This window comes from Schistocerca gregaria, chromosome 1 (assembly GCF_023897955.1).
Source record: "Schistocerca gregaria isolate iqSchGreg1 chromosome 1, iqSchGreg1.2, whole genome shotgun sequence".
NCBI classification, from domain to species: domain Eukaryota; kingdom Metazoa; phylum Arthropoda; class Insecta; order Orthoptera; family Acrididae; genus Schistocerca; species Schistocerca gregaria.
In genome coordinates, this window is record NC_064920.1 from 519,631,595 (window position 1) to 519,650,823 (window position 19,229).

General features: G+C 41.9%; 1 protein-coding gene across 1 annotated transcript in view; it reads left to right on the top strand.

Annotated features, from left to right (window-relative positions):
- The window catches only part of LOC126355911 (inter-alpha-trypsin inhibitor heavy chain H4-like), a 330,715-nt gene that overhangs the window by 225,316 nt on the left and 86,170 nt on the right, over positions 1–19,229 (top strand). The window contains exons 7-8 of the mRNA XM_050006473.1: positions 11,329–11,532; positions 17,745–17,889. Coding sequence (XP_049862430.1) covers positions 11,329–11,532; positions 17,745–17,889 — 349 coding nt within the window. The remainder of the gene's footprint in view (positions 1–11,328; positions 11,533–17,744; positions 17,890–19,229) is intronic.

Below are 19,229 nucleotides of genomic sequence, written 5' to 3' on the forward strand. Positions count from 1 at the left end.
GTCTTTAACCGAAAGCCGGCCGGTGTGGCCGAGCGGTTATAGGCGCTTGAGTCTGGAACCGCGCGACTGCTACGGTCGCAGTTTTTAATCCTGTCTCTGGCATGGGTTTGTGTGATGTCCTTAGGTTAGTTAGGTTTAAGTAGTTCTATGTTCTAGGGGACTGATGACCTCCGATGTTAACTCCCATAGTGCTCAGAACCGTTTGAACCATCATCATCATCATCATCATCATCACCATCATTTAAGACAGATTATGCCTTTCAGCGTTCAGTCTGGAGCACAGCCCCCTTAAAAAATTCCTCCATGATCCCCTATTCAGTGCTAACATTGGTGCCTCTTCTAATGTTAAACCTATTACTTCAAAATCATTCTTAACCGAATTCAGGTACCTTCTCCTTGGTCTGCCCCGACTCCTCATACCCTCTACTGCTGAACCCATGAGTCTCTTGGGTAACCTTGCTTCTCCCATTCGTGTAACATGACCCCACCATCTAAGCCTGTTTGCCCTGACTGCTACATCTATAGAGTTCATTGCCAGTTTTTCTTTGATTTCCTCATTGTGGACACCCTCCTGCCATTGTTCCCATCTGCTAGTACCTGCAACCATCCTAGATACTTTCATATCCGTAACCTCAACCTTGTTGATAAGGTAACATGAATCCACCCAGCTTTCACTCCCATACAACAAAGTTGGTCGAAGGATTGAACGGTGCACAGATAACTTAGTCTTGGTACTGAATTCCTTCTTGCAGAAGAGAGCAGATCGTAGCTGAGCGCTCACTGCATTAGCTTTGCTACACCTCGTTTCCAGTTCTTTCACTATGTTGCCATCCTGTGAGAATATGCATCCTAAGTACTTGAACCTGTACACCTGTTCTAACTTTGTTCCTCCTATTTGGCACTCAATCCCTTTATATTTCTTTCCCACTGACATTACTTTCGTTTTGGAGATGCTAATCTTCATACCATAGTCCTTACATTTCGGATCTAGCTCTGAAATATTACTTTGCAAACTTTCAATCGAATCTGCCATCACAACTAAGTCATCCGCATATGCAAGACTGCTTATTTTGTGTTCACATATCTTAATCTCACCCAACCAGTCTATTGTTTTCAACATATGATCCATAAATAATATGAACAACAGTGGAGACAGGTTGCAGCCTTGTCTTACCCCTGAAACTCAATTTACCGTCAACTCTAACTGCTGCCTGACTATCCATGTTGATACCTTTAATTGCTTGCAAAAGTTTGCCTTCTATCCCATAATCTCGTAGAACAGACAATAACTTCCTCCTAGGAACCCGGTCATATGCCTTTTCTAGATCTATAAAGCATAGATACAGTTCCCTGTTCCACTCATAACACTTCTCCATTATTTGCCGTAAACTAAAGATCTGGTCCTGACAACCTCTGAGACGTTCGAAGCAATTGATCGGCGTCTTGGGGAGCACGGAACATTCCAGCCTATGACTCGCGACTGGGGAAGACCTAGAACGACGAAGACACCTGCAATGGACGAGGCCATTCTTCGTGCAGTTGACGATAACCGTAATGTCAGCGTCAGAGAAGTTGCTGTTGTACAAGGTAACGTTGACCACGTCACTGTATGGAGAGTGCTACGGGGGAACCAGTTGTTTCCGTACCATGTACAGCGTGTGAAGACACTATCAGCAGCGGATTGGCCTCCACGGGTACACTTCTGCGAATGGTTCATCCAACAATGTGTCAATCCTCATTTCAGTGTAAATGTTCTCTTTACGGATGAAGCTTCATTCCAACGTGATCAAATTGTAAATTTTCACAATCAACATGTGTGGGCTGACGAGAATCCGCACGCAATTGTGCAATCACGTCATCAACACAGATTTTCTGTGAACGTTTGGGCAGGCATTGATGGTGATGTCTTGATTGGGCCCCATGTTCTCCCACCTACGCTCAATGGAGCACGTTAACATGATTTCATACGGGATACTCTACCTGTGCTGCTAGAACATGTGGCTTTAGAAGGCCTGAACCCACACTGATTTTCATCCAATTGGTCCTCAACTAATACTCGCACTTTCCTTTCAACAATACCTGAGAAGATTTTACCCACAACGCTGATTAAAGAGATACCTCTGTAGTTGTTACAATCTTTTCTGCTTCCATCTTTAAAGATTGGTGTGATTACTGCTTTTGTCCAGTCTGATGGAACCTGTCCCGACTCCCAGGCCATTTCAATTATCCTGTGTAGCCATTTAAGACCTGACGTTCGACTGTATTTGATGAGTTCCGATTTAATTTCATCCACCCCAGCTGCTTTATTGCACTGCAATCTATTGACCATTTTCTCCACTTCCTCAAATGTGATCCTATTTCCATCATCATTGCTATCCCCTTCTACCTCTAAATCTGAAACATTGCTGATTGTATTTTCACTTACATTGAGCAACTCTTCAAATTCCCTCCATATGCCCAAGGCATCCACAGGATTCACCAGCAGTTTTCCTGACCTGTCCAAAATACCTGTCATTTCCTTCTTACCTCCCTTTCGAAGACTGCTAATTACACTCCAGAATGGTTTTCCAGCAGCTTGACCCAAGGTCTCCAACCTGTTTCCAAAGTCTTCCCAAGATTTCTTCTTGGATGCTGCAATTATCTGTTTGGCTTTGTTTCTTTCTTCAACATAACTTTCTCTGTCTACCTGAGTTCTAGTATGTAGCCATTTTAGATACGCCTTCTTTTTCCTTTTACAGGCTGCCTTGACTGTGTTATTCCACCAAGCTGTTTGCCTCATCCTACTTTTACACACTACTGTTCCCAAACATTCTTTAGCCACTTCTAGTACTGTGTCCCTGTACCTTGTCCATTCCTTTTCCAATGACTGACTGCATTCAACTAACTGGTACCTTTCTGAGATTGCTGTTATGTACTTGTGCCTGATTTCCTTATCCTGAAGTTTCTCCACTCTTATCCTTCTACATATGGACCTGACTTCCTGCGCTTTCGGCCTCACAATCCCAATTTCACTGCAGATTAAATAATGATCAGTGTCATCGAAGAATCCCCTGAATACACGTGTGTGCCTCACAGCCTTCCTGAATTCCTGATCTATTATTATATAGTCAATGACAGATCTGGTTCCCCTGCCTTCCCAAGTATACTGGTGAATGTTCTTATGTTTAAAAAAGGAGTTTGTGATTACTAAGCCCATACTGGCATAGAAATCCAAGAGTTGTTTCCCGTTACTGTTGGCCTCCATATCCTCTCCAAATTTACCCATAACCTTTTCATACCCTTCTGTTCGATTTCCAATCCTGGCATTAAAATCACCCACGAGCAGAACACTGTGCTTGTCCTTTACTCTAACAACTACATCACTGAGTGCCTCATAAAAACTATCCATCTTATCTTGATCTGTCCCTTCACAATGCGAATATACTGACACAATCCTAATTTTCTTGCTAGACACTGTCAAATCTATCCACATCAGTCGTCCGTTTACATACCTTACATACCTACTCTGTGTTCCATTTCTTTCCTGATGTAAAGACCTACACCCCATTGTGCTATCCCTGCTTTGACTCCAGACAGGTAGACCTTGTATTCTCCCACTTCCTCTTCTTTCTCACCCCTTACCCGAATGTCACTAACAGCTAAAACGTCCAGCCGCATCTTACTTGCAGCCTCTGCCAGCTCTACCTTCTTCCCAGGGTAGCCCCCATTGATATTAATAGCTCCCCATCTCATTACCATTCGTTTGACAAGTCATATCTTAGGAGTCCCTGGTTTGTCAGTTAGAGGCGGGACTCCGTCACCTCCAAAGGTCCGAGGCATTTCGCTCTGATTGTTGCCAGCATCATATTTAAAGTATCGGGGAAGCAGGTTGCTAGCCTTACTTGACCCGAGTCCCATTGAGTTTTACCCCTAACGGTTGAGGGACTGACCGGTGGATTTGGTAGTCTTTGCCGTATGAGCACAAAGGTGACCACGACACTGAATATGCCAGAGATGCCCAGCCTTATTCCAAAGTAACTGGTACCCGACTGTCGGGACCACTTACTTGGCCACTCATACGTTGCCCATTTGAACCATTTAACCGAAAAACAAAAGAAAGCTAATAGATGATCAACATGAAAGCATGTTAACAAACAAAAGATTTTAATATAAAGTTACTCGTTTCACATCGTTACGTTTTATCTTGCAAATGATACATGGATAGTGAAACTAACTAACTGATGGTCCAAGTCAAAGCTTGCTATAGGCTTACATACTTTGAAAACCTCAAAACGAATTCAAAATTCAAACAGCTGAACAAAGTAGATGCACTTTCCATTTGTGACATGTTTGATCACTCCTGAAAAGCTGAGAGAATTACCGGCGAGAAAAACGAGTATTCAGAGAAAAGAAGCAAACAGACTATTGTTGGAAATGGAAATATCCATTTTACGGAGTCTAAGCGATTGAGAGCATTCCCTTAATGACATTTATAGCATTGCACTATGCTGGAACATTTTTTTACCCTGCAAATTGCTATTATCGGCCACACATTGAACGACGGATCATAGGGAAGATTTCAAAGTGACTTGAGCAGTTAAAGAATATGGGCTCCGCTTAACCTATAATTTAACGGCAAATGCGGAAAGAAAGGGAAAAAAAAGCTGCAGATCCAGAAGACAAATATGACCTCAGCAAATTTTGTGATCACCCACAGCTACAGACGGTATTTGAGAGTGGGAATACGTTTAAACCACAGAGAGACTAATGCGCTCACAATGCGATAAGTAAGAACTCTGCTCTGCATGGAGTTATACCTCTATGCAGTTCTGTTTCTTCGAGATTTCAATAATCTTTCGCTTTCTTAAAGTGCGTAAGATCGATAAACGCCTTCCTTGTTTCTTCATTGTATGCAATACGGTCTAGCAAAGAACATGTAGGTAAGTTTTTTGCAAACGTGAATGCTTAAAATGTTGTGCATACGAGTTGAAATCTGAAAATGTAACTAACAACAAGCAGCATCAGTAAGTAAACAAGCATTGGTTTCGGAGTTCCAGCTTCAATTGCTGTTGATACAAATGCAACACAGTTTGAATTAAATGGATTACGAAAGCGTTCTTTTCACATCGCGTCTATCTCTTCTTGGATGTTCTGAATATATCAACAACAAAAACAAGTTACATTTACGAGGCCAAATGTGTCGTATTAATAGAGCAAATGTGCATTAAGAACGCCGGCCGCTGTGGCCGAGCGGTTCTAGGCGCTTCAGTCTGGAACCGCGCGACCTTTACGGTCGCAGGTTTGAATCCTGCCTTGGGCATGGGTGTGTGTGATGTCCTTAGGTTAGTTATGTTTACGTAGTTTTAAGTTCTAGGGGACTGATGACCTCAGATATTAAGTCCCATAGTGCTCAGAACCATTTGAACCATTTTTGCATTAAGAACATTAAAACATCCGAAACTGATTTCCTGATACTGTGTTATTCTTGTAAGCACTGTAATTCATAGCATTTAAAACAGCTGTTTTATTGCACACGACAGAAATAATGAACAAAATCAATCCTAAAGATTAGTCTGGAAATGTTTTGGGCTATTTAAGATGCGGAAGGCTCGCCCATTCTGGCTTCAAAAGAGCGTACAGCGTAATTCTCTCAGAGGTAAGAAATGAAGGGAGATATCATTCCGTCACAAACTTGGAGCGATGTCCGTCATCTTAAATAACCCGCAACGTTAGGTTCACCGCATCCATACCTCCTTGGTTCACCGCGGTGTCACTTCCCGTGACGTCACTCTGAAGTGTCTGTGCCCAGTGTCTACCATGCTGGGTGCTTTGATTTTGCAGAGACATGGTACTTTCACCAAACATGAGAGCTTCCTTTGTTTTCGGTTGTGCTAATCGATCCGATCGCAATCTGAAGTTTAATGGAATCACATTTCATTCATAAGTGAAGCTGTTCAAGCAATATTTTCTTTTGTATACACGAATTACAGTTGTACTGTTTACTGTTATTGTAGTGGTTTTATTTTATTGTAGTGGTTACTTTAGATTTGCCTTACCTTACTTAGTGTCGGTTCTTTCTCTTATTTCTTGTGTTTTTCTTTGCCTTGCAAATCGCAATCTCTCTGACATCCGAGGCACACTGTATCGACCGTCTCGTCCCAGCACAATACACGGCTACATAACCGCTGTGTTTGTTGGGGCAGCATCTCAAGCCTTAATTCCTCTCACCGACGATCATTCATTGTTCGCATTTCGTCTCTCTTTAACCCTTTCGCGGGCAAAATTATTGAGCAGTTTTTTTTAATGAATGGAGAGCAGATAGTAGTTAACAGATAGGTATATTTATCATACAGGAAATCAAATATGCTCTAACTGTGAAAGTGAGATCACGCAACAAGATGGGAAGTATTCTTCGCACTGCCCTTTCTTGGAGTTTAATGACAAACAACTTTTTCAATATATATCATTTTTATTTGATAAATTTACTTCACTTGTTACAATGATTCTTCACAATTACTTGCCATGAAATTTTCTGAAACATGGGTCTATGCATAGTGGTATTTGACAATACGTACAAACATAGCGAGTGCTCTTTTCCGCAGCTTTGGTACTACAATGACGGCACGTCCAGTAGCTTTCTCTTAAAATGAGTTGATGCTTCCCTACAGCCAGATGACGAAAATCTTCAGGCACTTTACCCCTTTTTGCCAGAAAGACAGGTTTTTGTCCACGCCTTTTTTGGGATGAAAAGCCAACGATCAATTGTCTGCCTAGATGGATCCTGTATGTGAGCTGATCATGCTGTCCACTTTCTCTTTTACTTATTTTCAACAGGATAAAACTGTTCACTGCAGCTACGTCCACCAGGAAATAAAATATTCTGTGCCACCATTTCACAGAACGTCTATCAATAGCATACATTTCTGGTAATTGATCAAACTTATCGACACCACCCATTATTTTTTTGTATTCTGCCTCAACTTCAGGGCAAGAAATCTCTGTACTAGTACCATCCTTGTTTTTCCTTTTCACTGTGGCTGTACCTCATGGGTCATGAATTGAGGTCAGGGAAGTGACTGGAAGCTCATCCATCCACTTTACTGCAGAAATGGCTCCTTTTGTTTCAAACGAATTCTCCTCGTTCCAGTTTTACGTTTTCCTTCATAAATTTCGGTAAATCAAAAGTATTAACCTTATTCTATAGCTTTGAGGAAAAAATCACAAAACGTCACACAAACAGCACTGAAAGGCTCCTCTACGGAGCAACACTCACCCATACAGTGCATCTGCGCGAAGGTACAGCAAAAACGGCGGGAACTTCCGATTGTAAGTAGTACCCTATACTGTTCACTTGGTGGTAGCACCGTACAGAGGTGGGAACTGTGAATCCCACGGGACAAGGAGCTAGCTCATTGAAGTGGGAAGCATGTTTCCCCGGCTCACGAAAGGGTTAAACCAGATTCTGACTAGAACAGTCGGAGACAGCGGCTCGGTGCGTGTGAGTTCTGTGTGTATGATTGTATGAATGTGTATGCGTGCTTTGCTTCCTGTCTGAAGAAGGCTTTGGCTCAAAACTTGCGTGAGTTCTCTTTTCGTCGTGTCTGCCCGCTGCTCGGCGTGTGAGTAGCCGTCTGTCCCTTACACAGTATAGCTATTCCCCCATGACTTCTGTTGTAAATAATCCACTCACTTCAGCTGGAACGACGATTTACATAATTGCAATACCAGAAGAAAAATAACATTCATTACACGAAATTGAGGTTATTTGTAGCAAAAAAGGCGTTCACAATCCTGCAACCAAAAGTTGTGATAACTTATCCACTGACATAAAATGCCTGACAGACAGCAAAATAAAATTTGAAACGAAACTGAAAACGTTTCTGTTTGTCAACTCCTTCGGTCCCACAGAATATCTATTGCTGTATTGTGTAAATAGTGATGGATAGGAATTACTGAATAACATGTCTGTCTTCAATAAAAAAGGAAATAACTAATAAATGATCAGCATGGAAGCAAATTTACAAAAAATAGATGTCAATACACATGGTGTTACAAAAAGGTACGGCCAAACTTTCAGGAAACATTCCTCACACAAAGAAAGAAAATATGTTATGTGGACATGTGTCCAGAAACGCTTACTTTCCATGTTAGAGCTCATTTTATTACTTCTCTTCAAATCACATTAATCGTGGAATGGAAACACACAGCAACAGAACGTACCAGCGTGACTTAAAACACTTTGTTACAGGAAATTTTCAAAATGTCCTCCGTTAGCGAGGATACATGCATCCACCCTCCGTCACATGGAATCCCTGATGCACTGATGCATCCCTGGAGAATGGCGTATTGTATCACAGCCGTCCACAATACGAGCACGAAGAGTCTCTACATTTGGTACCGGGGTTGCGTAGACAAGAGCTTTCAAATGCCCCCATAAATGAAAGTCAAGAGGGTTGAGGTCAGGAGAGCGTGGAGGCCATGGAATTGGTCCGCCTCTACCGATCCATCGGTCACCGAATCTGTTGTTGAGAAGCGTACAAACACTTCGACTGGAATATGCAGGAGCTCCATCGTGCATGAACCACATGTTGTGTCGTACTTCTAAAGCCACATGTTCTAGCAGCACAGGTAGAGTATCCCGTATGAAATCATGATAACGTGCTCCATTGAGCGTAGGTGGGAGAACATGGGGCCCAATCAAGACATCACCATCAATGCCTGCCCAAACGTTCACAGAAAATCTGTGTTGATGACGTGATTGCACAATTGCGTGCGGATTCTCGTCAGCCCACACATGTTGATTGTGAAAATTTACAATTCGATCACGTTGGAATGAAGCCTCATCCGTAAAGAGAACATTTACACTGAAATGAGGATTGACACATTGTTGGATGAACCATTCGCAGAAGTGTACCCGTGGAGGCCAATCCGCTGCTGATAGTGTCTTCACACGCTGTACATGGTACGGAAACAACTGGTTCCCCCGTAGCACTCTCCATACAGTGACGTGGTCAACGTTACCTTGTACAACAGCAACTTCTCTGACGCTGACATTACGGTTATCGTCAACTGCACGAAGAATGGCCTCGTCCATTGCAGGTGTCTTCGTCGTTCTAGGTCTTCCCCAGTCGCGAGTCATAGGCTGGAATGTTCCGTGCTCCCCAAGACGCCGATCAATTGCTTCGAACGTCTTCCTATCGGGACACCTTCCTTCTGGAAATCTGTCTCGATACAAACGTACCGCGCCACGGCTATCGGCCCGTGCTAATCCATACATCAAATGGGCATCTGTCAACTCCGCATTTGTAAACATTGCACTGAATGCAAAACCACGTTCGTGATGAACACTAACCTGTTGATGCTACATACTGATGTACTTGATGCTAGTACTGTAGAGCAAGGAATCGTATGTCAACACAAGTACCGAAGTCATTATTACCTTCCTTCAATTTGGCCAACTGGCGGTGAATCGAGGAACTACAGTACATACTGACGAAACTAAAATGAGCTATAACATGGAAATTAAGCGTTTCCGGACACATGTCCAAATAACATCTTTTCTTTATTTGTGTGTGAGGAATGTTTCCTGAAAGTTTGGCCGTACCTTTTTTAACACCCTGTATAATGACTCGTTCATCATCGTTACGATTTATCGTGCAGACGGACATAGAACATGGAACTAATTAGTTAACTACTTATATGCCACAAAGCATGGATAAGCTTCTGTTCTTTGAAAACCTCAGAATGAAATTCAAAAGTAAAACCAAGTACATGATCAAAAAAAAGTAGACTTAATGTCCAATTAAGTTATGTGTAGTTATTCCTGAAAAACTGACAGAATTACTGGCGAGAAATTTTCCCGAACAACAAATAGTTTACTGTTGGAAAGGTAGACCTGCATCTTACACAGGATGGGCTATCACTTCTAAAAAATTGCTTGCACACATGTAAAAGGAAAATAACCATTTTACGGGGTCTTCAGCATTTGAGACCATTCCTTTAATTATATTTATAGCATTCCACAATGCTGGAAGATGTTTAAAAAATATACATTTATTCCCTTTAAATTTCCTATTATTGGTCGCAAGATTTAAGAGTGAGAAAACGTATAAACTAAAGTGACACTAGTGCACTGAAAATCTAATAAAAGAAGAATTCTATTCTACATGGACGTATACCTCTATGCATTTCTGTTTCACTGACATGTGCAAGATGCAATATCATACCTTGCTTCTTTCCTCACTGCAAACTTTTGTGGGCTATGAAAAGAATACGTAGGTAAGTTTTTTTATACACGTGAACTTTAAAAGTGTTGTCCAGAAGACCTCAAAGCTGAAAATATGACGAAGAAAGACCGGTAACCGTTAGCAAGCAAGCGTTGGTTTCGGAATTACAGCTTCACTTTTTATCGATACAAATATAGTAAAAGTGGAATAAAATGCATTACGAAAGCATCCTTTTCAAATCACATCCTTCTCTTCTTGCTTATTCGAAATATATTACCAAAAACAAGGTATAATGACGGTGCCAAATGTCTCGTATTACTATAGCAAATAAGCATTCAAGAACAGAAAAACGTTCAAAATTGCCTTCCTTACACTATGTTATACGTGTAAGCACTGTAGTTTATAGTATTTAAGACAACTGTTGCGTGCACACGACAGAAATGATGAACAAAAAGCAATCGTAAACAGCAGTCAACAAATGTTTTGGGCACAAATCTATAGTGCCATGTTCCTACTTTTTTTGCTCCCATGGTAATTCCATAGTGCCATCTCTTTCCTTTTTTACATCCATGGTGTTACCCGTAGAAAATCTTACTCTTTGACGTCAGCTGCTTCCTCGACTTATCGTCGGTTATGCGCTACCATTAACCATGTAGTCAATCCCCTTGTCGTTGCTAACAACATTACCGGCAAGTATCTCCCCATTCTGTAGTATATTTCATACTGTCAAAAAAAGACAATTCCTCCTCTTCGACCATGACTGTATACTCGGCTGTCCATTTGCCAAACATTCGACCAATCCCGTCACTAGAATGTCACGTAAAGAGTAAGAAAAGAGCGCAATAGGTGACCCTTACAAGCCTATGGAACCGCGAGGCACGTGATCCTTCGCAAAGATTCGGTCAGGCTGCACTTGCTTGGAGAAAATGAAATTATGGTACAGGTCGGAACATGTGCCGCCTACCGGTTTAAACACTAACATCTGTGATTTTTTGCATCAACGACGGCTCCGTCTTACTCAGTTGAAACTTCTCTTTACTGATGTAATGGTGTCATGTCACTATGCCTTAGTTACCACAACGATACCACTGACAATGATGAAACATTTTTTTTTTCTCTCCAGGTGACTGATGATGGATACTTCGTCCATTTCTACTCACCACCAGACCTGACACCGCTGGAAAAGTACATCGTGTTCGTGCTGGACGTTAGTGGCTCCATGAATGGCCACAAGATAGAGCAGCTGAGGCAGGCCATGGTCTCCATCCTTGATGAGCTGAGCCCAAGCGACAACTTCACACTCATCGTATTCTCCTCTGGTTCGTGGGTAAGACTGAGACGCAATCATTTGTTTAAATCATTGTTGGTTACAGCATGTTGCTCAGTAGACACAAGTGACCACATGTACTACACAAATCACAATTTTATTCTGCTCTAAACTGAATTCACATTTCTTTTCTAAAGAACAGAAAATAGTTGGAAGGATTTCTCATTTCAAAGAAAAAGAGTTAGCATCGTAATTCAGACAAAGTTCAAGTAGAACATGCTTCAAAATCGGGTCTGTTTTGCTGTGGAGACACAATCTCTGAGCTGGTAAGGCAAGTCGTAGCTGCTGTGTACGATCACGCCGAGAGGACTACAGATATGCGCTACTGAGTCCGTTACAAATGCCGAGCAGATTGCATGAGTAACTGAGTAACCCAATCGTAGTAATGTCAAATAGAAACTTCTCAACGTAATTAAAAGATAACTTGTGATTCTTGAGTTTCTCCCGGCGTATTTGATAATCAAAATATCCACGGTTGTACTGCCGGTCTACAGTGTCCAACGGGCACAATATTTCGGCGATCATACATGTCGCTATCATCAGGTGAACTGACGGACTGAGCTCCTGTGAACGTGCCGTGCTCAGAGGGAATTGGGTTCGGTCGCGGCGGCGGCTGATTTAAATACTCTCCGCCAGCGGCGCACTCCCTCCGTTGTCCGCGCCCCGCGCCGAGGACTCGCGGTGGAACAGATTGCGACTGCGTCTGAGATGACGTCGGAGTGATGTCTCTTTCCGCCGTGGTCGTCACAACTATACGTTTGCTCGATTTACTCTTGATTAACCCAATCGCTGGTTCCCAAGCCTTACTAAGATTATAGCCACAGTCACGGTTTATGAGGTCGTCATTGGTGCGAATTTCAATGGCCTCTCTCAGAACGCTATCCCAGTATCTCGACGTATGTACCAGAATCCTCGTGCGTTCATACTCCATAGCGTGATTTTCCGACAAACAATGTTCAGCGACCGCCGACTTGCTCGGACACATCAGTCGAGTGTGCCTCTGGTGTTCACGGCATCGATCCTCCACGGTACGCATCGTCTGACCAATATACGACTTGCACATTGACACGGAATCTGGTACACGCCGGCCTTCCTCAAACCGAGGTCATCTTTGGCGCTCCCCACCAGTGCACGAGTTTTATTCGGAGGACAAAACACAGTTCCGACCCGGTGTTTCTTCAAAATCCGGGTGATTTTCTCCGAGAGTGCTCCTGTATATGGAATAAACGCAGTGCCTACCTCCTCCCTCGTGATTTCATTCATCTCCACCGGTTGTGCTGTAGTGGTTGGGTGGAGCGCACTTTGAATCTGCCAATACGTGGCTAAGGGAGCAGTGACGACTTTCTCTCCGCGGTGGTGTTAGCAATAGGAGGTGAAATTTGGTGCCCATGTAAAATATCAACCCAACTCCCATCTCGCATAAATTTCTGAGCTGTCGCTTTTTTTCCCACTCGCCGTCAACTTGCTATTTCAAGCGTCGACGAGCCTAAGGATGCCGTCGCAGGGCGCCACGCTTTTGCGCCATTACTGACGACGCTTGCAGGCACCTTTGAGTCTCACTTCAATGGGGGACAATTACAAGATTTCAAAAAAGTGATCCTTTAATTTTATTGCGCATTGAAGTATGCCCGAATGGAAACCTAAAAATTAAATTAATGTGTCCAGGTTAAACCAGTTGACACTATTATATGAAAAGTCATTTCTATTGTAGTTTACAAGTTTCCTCTAACAATTTCTGGTATTATCCAGAAAAATTCCTGAGTATGTAGCTCATGACAATAGCGCCCTAGTCGAATCACTGGTCACACAATGAGTAGAAATTAAAGAAACGCATACAGGGTTGTCAGAAAGACTCCGAAAAGCTCGTAAATATTTGCAGGGGAGGGTGTGCTGAGAAATAATTCTGAAGAAAAATTCGATCTGTTGCGTTTCTTCAGAGTTATGTAACAGTGAAGTGAGCCCATGAGATCGTCGCTAGCGCAAATTCAAGCAGCCTGCCAGAAATGGTGTCGCCAACCGTGTTCTTCGTTCGGATTCCGCAAACCGAAAAAACGTAGCTTTCGTTCACGTAGCTTAAATTAATCACTACGGAAAAAAGCACATTTTAACTCACAGTCAATATTTCAGAAAGTAACAAATCGCGGACCCACAGACGTTTGTGCATAACCGCGTTTTAGCGCATGCAATTCCTTGAATTTTCACACGCATTTATGTATCGAATTTTTTTCTTGGCGATTATTTCTCAGCACAACCTCCCCTGCAACATCCTTACAAGTTTTTCATACTGTTTTTTGCCGCCCTGTATGTGCCTGTTTAATTTCTACTCATTGTGCGACTATATCTTAAACTGGGGCTTTTCATGAGCTACAGGCTAAGAAATTTTTCTGGACAATACCCGAAACTGCGAGAGGAAACTTGTAAACTGCCATCCTGTATGTTCCATAAGACAAATTAATGGTTACATTATGAAGCATAGTCTCCACTCGACATACGTTTATTGAGGGAAATAGTTTACAAACAGCAAATAAAAATAGTAAGCCGAATAAAAAATATAACTTATTGCCTAAATTTCAGAAAATTACTTTAAATTTTTCTGTCACAACAAGCATCAACTTTTCTTTAGCAGAAAGAAGGAAACGCTGTAAAACGGACAAACAATCATTAACTATATGTTTGTAGTTTAAGCAGTTTTACAACATACGGGAAAAGAAGTAAAAGCGCACGGTGCACATCATATTAAAAACTGACCAATAAAATAACAAGATAAAATCAGTTAGAAGTATTGTCATAGAAAGAGGAAAGTTCTGAAGGTAACAGCATATCCGTTTAAGGATTGAAAACGTTATAAAGTAAATTTTATTTTTAGCTTTCGTATTTAATGGTTTTCTTTTATATGTTGAAATAAAGTGATAGTATGCCCTTTACTAATAAATATAGCTCTCAGGGTCGTTACCGGAGATTTAATCGTGTTTTGCTAAGAAACAAACAGAACTGGTAGGCGGACTGTGATGCCAGAACTGTAGATGTCCAGTGTTAGGTGCAGTCATAATGAGGAAACACGTCCCTTGGTATGCCATTCCATACTACACAGCTGCACATCGCTTTGCCTCCAGGAGGCTATTTTATAAAGGCGGCAGGTTAAGTGTTACGTCGGGTCATTGTATTACAATGTGCATGAAAAAAGGAAAAGTGGAGCAGTTCAATAAATAAGCCATTTGTTAACACCTTTGTAAGACGGGCTACAATAAAGTTTCAATAATGTATACAAAACTCTCTCTTAGCATCTTTTTTTGAATACAATCTTTCTTAGACATGTAATTTTCGTGCAACGATAGGACAGTTATAGAATCACATTGTGGACCTCGACAGATTCATTCTATTCATAGAGCTATTTGCAGCTTTACTGTTCACAGGAGAAGTATCTTAAATAATGTAAATTCATCAAAACATCCTGTCGTAGAAATCATATTTTTATGCGCTTACAGGATTTATGAATTTGATACAGAAACTTGTACTAAATAATTTAAGTGACCCAAAGACAGATGTCACATCATTATCAGGGGGAGAACTCACAAAGAGAGTCAGATCACAGGCTGTCTACCATTCTTATTGTATATAAGTGATGTACATTATTTTATGTCTCAGGATGCAGAGTTTATCCTTCCGTGAACAGTACAAGTATTATTGTTAAAGTAATCAAAGAAACAACAAATTAAATATCACAAATTATGCTTATGTGGAAGATGGTATTTGAATTTGAGCATAATGCTTAAAACTTTGGAATGATATAGCTCAACTATTAGTGTAGTACTAAAATAGAATGGATCCAGCACATACAGATAACCGTTATATATGTGACTGAAACTTTTAATTTTCTGTGGAAACATATGAATTAATATGTAATTTGAGACATTTACGAGTAATTTATAATATGTGACTCAATTACCTTTCCATAGTAATAAATGACCACTTTGTGAAAAACAGTATCCAGTAAAATATTTTTGATATTTTCGTTCAATGATATTATACAATATAATGCACTCCTGGAAATTGAAATAAGAACACCGTGAATTCATTGTCCCAGGAAGGGGAAACTTTATTGACACACTCCTGGAGTCAGATGCATCACATGATCACACTGACAGAACCACAGGCACATAGACACAGGCAACAGATCATGCACAATGTCGGCACTAGTACAGTGTATATCCACCTTTCGCAGCATTGCAGGCTGCTATTCTCCCATGGAGACGATCGTAGAGATGCTGGATATAGTCCTGTGGAGCGGCTTGCCATGCCATTTCCACCTGGCGCCTCAGTTGGACCAGCGTTCGTGCTGGACGTGCAGACCGCGTGAGACGACGCTTCATCCAGTCCCAAACATGCTCAATGCGGGACAGATCCGGAGATCTTGCTGGCCAGGGTAGTTGACTTACACCTTGTAGAGCACGTTGGGTGGCACGGGATACATGCAGAAGTGCATTGTCCTGTTGGAACAGCAAGTTTCCTTGCCGGTCTAGGAATGGTAGAACGATGGGTTCGATGACGGTTTGGATGTACCGTGCACTATTCAGTGTCCCCTCGACGATCACCAGAGGTGTACGGCCAGTGTAGTAGATCGCTCCCCACACCATGATGCCGGGTGTTGGCCCTGTGTGCCTCGGTCGTATGCAGTCCTGATTGTGGCGCTCACCTGCACGGCGCCAAACACGCATACGACCATCATTGGCACCAAGGCAGAAGCGACTCTCATCGCTGAAGACGACACGTCTCCATTCGTCCCTCCATTCACGCCTGTCGCGACACCACTGGAGGCGGGCTGCACGACGTTGGGGCGTGAGCGGAAGACGGCCTAACGGTGTGCGGGACCGTAGCCCAGCTTCATGGAGACGGTTGCGAATGGCCCTCGCCGATACCCCAGGAGCAAGTGTCCCTAATTTGCTGGGAAGTGGCGGTGCGGTCCCCTACGGCACTGCGTAGGATCCTACGGTCTTGGCGTGCATCCGTGCGTCGCTGCGGTCCGGTCCCAGGTCGACGGGCACGTGCACCTTCCGCCGACCACTGGCGACAACATCGATGTACTGTGGAGACCTCACGCCCCACGTGTTGAGCAATTCGGCGGTACGTCCACCCGGCCTCCCGCATGCCCACTATACGCCCTCGCTCAAAGTCCGTCAACTGCACATACGGTTCACGTCCACGCTGTCGCGGCATGCTACCAGTGTTAAAGACTGCGATGGAGCTCCGTATGCCACGGCAAACTGGCTGACACTGACGGCGGCGGTGCACAAATGCTGCGCAGCTAGCGCAATTCGACGGCCAACACCGCGGTTCCTGGTGTGTCCGCTGTGCCATGCGTGTGATCATTGCTTGTACAGCCCTCTCTCAGTGTCCGGAGCAAGTATGGTGGGTCTGACACACCGGTGTCAATGTGTTCTTTTTTCCATTTCTAGGAGTGTATTTCGGTACCTTTCGCTGAAAGAAAGAAATGTTATTACTTATGTGTAGTGCTCAAGAACAAACTGAGTGTACCTGCTTGAAAAATGGTGGGTACTACCACTGATATTGACTATACAGCCATGGCAATCGACCTGTGGATTTAAAATGTCTGACAGCGTAAATTGGTCTACATGCTGAGGAAAGATTCTCGCTCTGTGCCAGAGTTCGCGTGTACAAAGATATAGTCCATTACATATCTTCAAATAGCTGGTACATGTGTGGTAAATATATGTAACTGCTTTACAACTGACAAATGTAACATCAAAACACTAATTCTCAAAACAATCTATAGAACAAGTGATTATGAGAAAATGAAAAATAATGATCTTTTCTATGGAGGCTTGTGTTCTTTTACTACCAGTACGTCTTGAAAATTCTTAACACTTACTCTGAAAATAATCTGTAGACAATGTGACTATGGGAAAATAAAAGGAATTACCTTTCTTATGGATGATTGTGTTCTTTTACTACCAGGAATACTAATGCAAAAAATGTTAATATACTCAGTGAAATATTTTGTAAGTACATCTAACTTGAATTTTGTTCCTTATAGTATTGCCAATAAGTACAAGTACCTTAATTCCTGTTGGTACAGCAGTAATTATTGTTGATGATGTGAAATACGTGTCATCATCTTTGCAGAGGCATAACCAATTTCGGAAACTGGCATTTTGTATCTGTAAATAAAAACCTTGTGTATCACTTAACCCTAGGTGTGGTGGCCAGATTCTAGCACATATACATTCTGGTATGACTGGCCCTATGGACCACAAAATGATACTGATGCTGTCGTACCTGCAACTCCAGCAAATGTTGCCAGAGCCAAAGAGTTTGTGAGCAGTCTCGGTGCTGGAGGAGGTGAGTTCAGTATTGTCGGTGGTGGTGGTGAAAAGGTTCATGTCAAAAGAGAAGAAGGTAAATTATACTTGTAACGCAATTTCCACAGATAAAGTAGGGACAGAGAAAAAGTTAATGGTACACTAAAATGCTTTGCATTCTATGTCACATTCTACATCAAAATAGAGAGAAGTTGCAAGCTGTTGATAAAATTCTTGAACTACTGTGAATCTTATGGTACTGTTTAAATAACAGCTGCGTAAGTAATGTAAGAAGCTTATCAAATATTACTATGTTATTGCAACGTGTTACTAAGACTTCAGTTTCTTTACTTTTATATTGAGGTTTTCTAATTTGACACTCGAATCTAGATTAATGTCATCTTCTGAAACTGAGGACATCACACAATTTACTTATAAATTTTCTTTTGTAGTGTTCAGCTTTCGTTACTAATTCTACCAGCATACACCAAAAGAATATAAAAGCAGATTTGAACTGACATAGTATTCTTAGACTTTCTGGTGATGGTTTCACACTCCCCTGCATCATATAATAAGTATTTTTAGGAGCTACTACAAAATATATCAAAGCTACCAGCCTAATGCGACCTCAGACTTTCTCAGGTATTGCCTGTCAAACTGCTTTCATCAAAATGCGTACAAACAAGCAAGCCAGGTACAAAGTAATTCCTATTGTCGTTTTACTAAGTTGTAGCCATTTTGAGTGCTAGGTTGTTGAACAGCATGACAATGAAAATTTCTGATGATGTATGCTGAACGACTTTTACGTTTTACTCTTTATAGCTTCCATGTACAAGTAGTTGATACTGAGAATTTAAATTGTGTGCAGCTGCCAACAATAGCCCTCAAAGCCCAACATCATCATAATAATTGTGATTCTTGAAGTTTTCAAAATGTAATAAGTATTCCAAGAGGATTCTGGCCTGAGCTGGATGGCGTCGACATCTTGCCACGATATTTCGGCTGACAACCATTCAGTCATCTTAATGTGTGTTTACACTGGAGATACTGTTGCATGTCGCTGACTTTATACCTAAAATTCGGGTGGTGGCACATGCACGTAGGTTTTCACTGTATGACAGTTCTCTCTCGAATTTACTGTCCTCTGTGCAATATTGCTCCATCTATGTTAAGAAAATCTTGGCCACTACGAGATCGTTCTGAATTCAGTTATTAAAAAACCTGTGTAAGTTCGTTGGAAGATGTTATTAACAGCGATCCATTAATTTCTCTGATATCTTCAGAAAGACAAAATTTTACACCTAATGACCCACCTGGTGACCATTAATTTTATTATTCTGATAAATGAATTTTAAATTTGCGCTCCCTCAATCTGACATA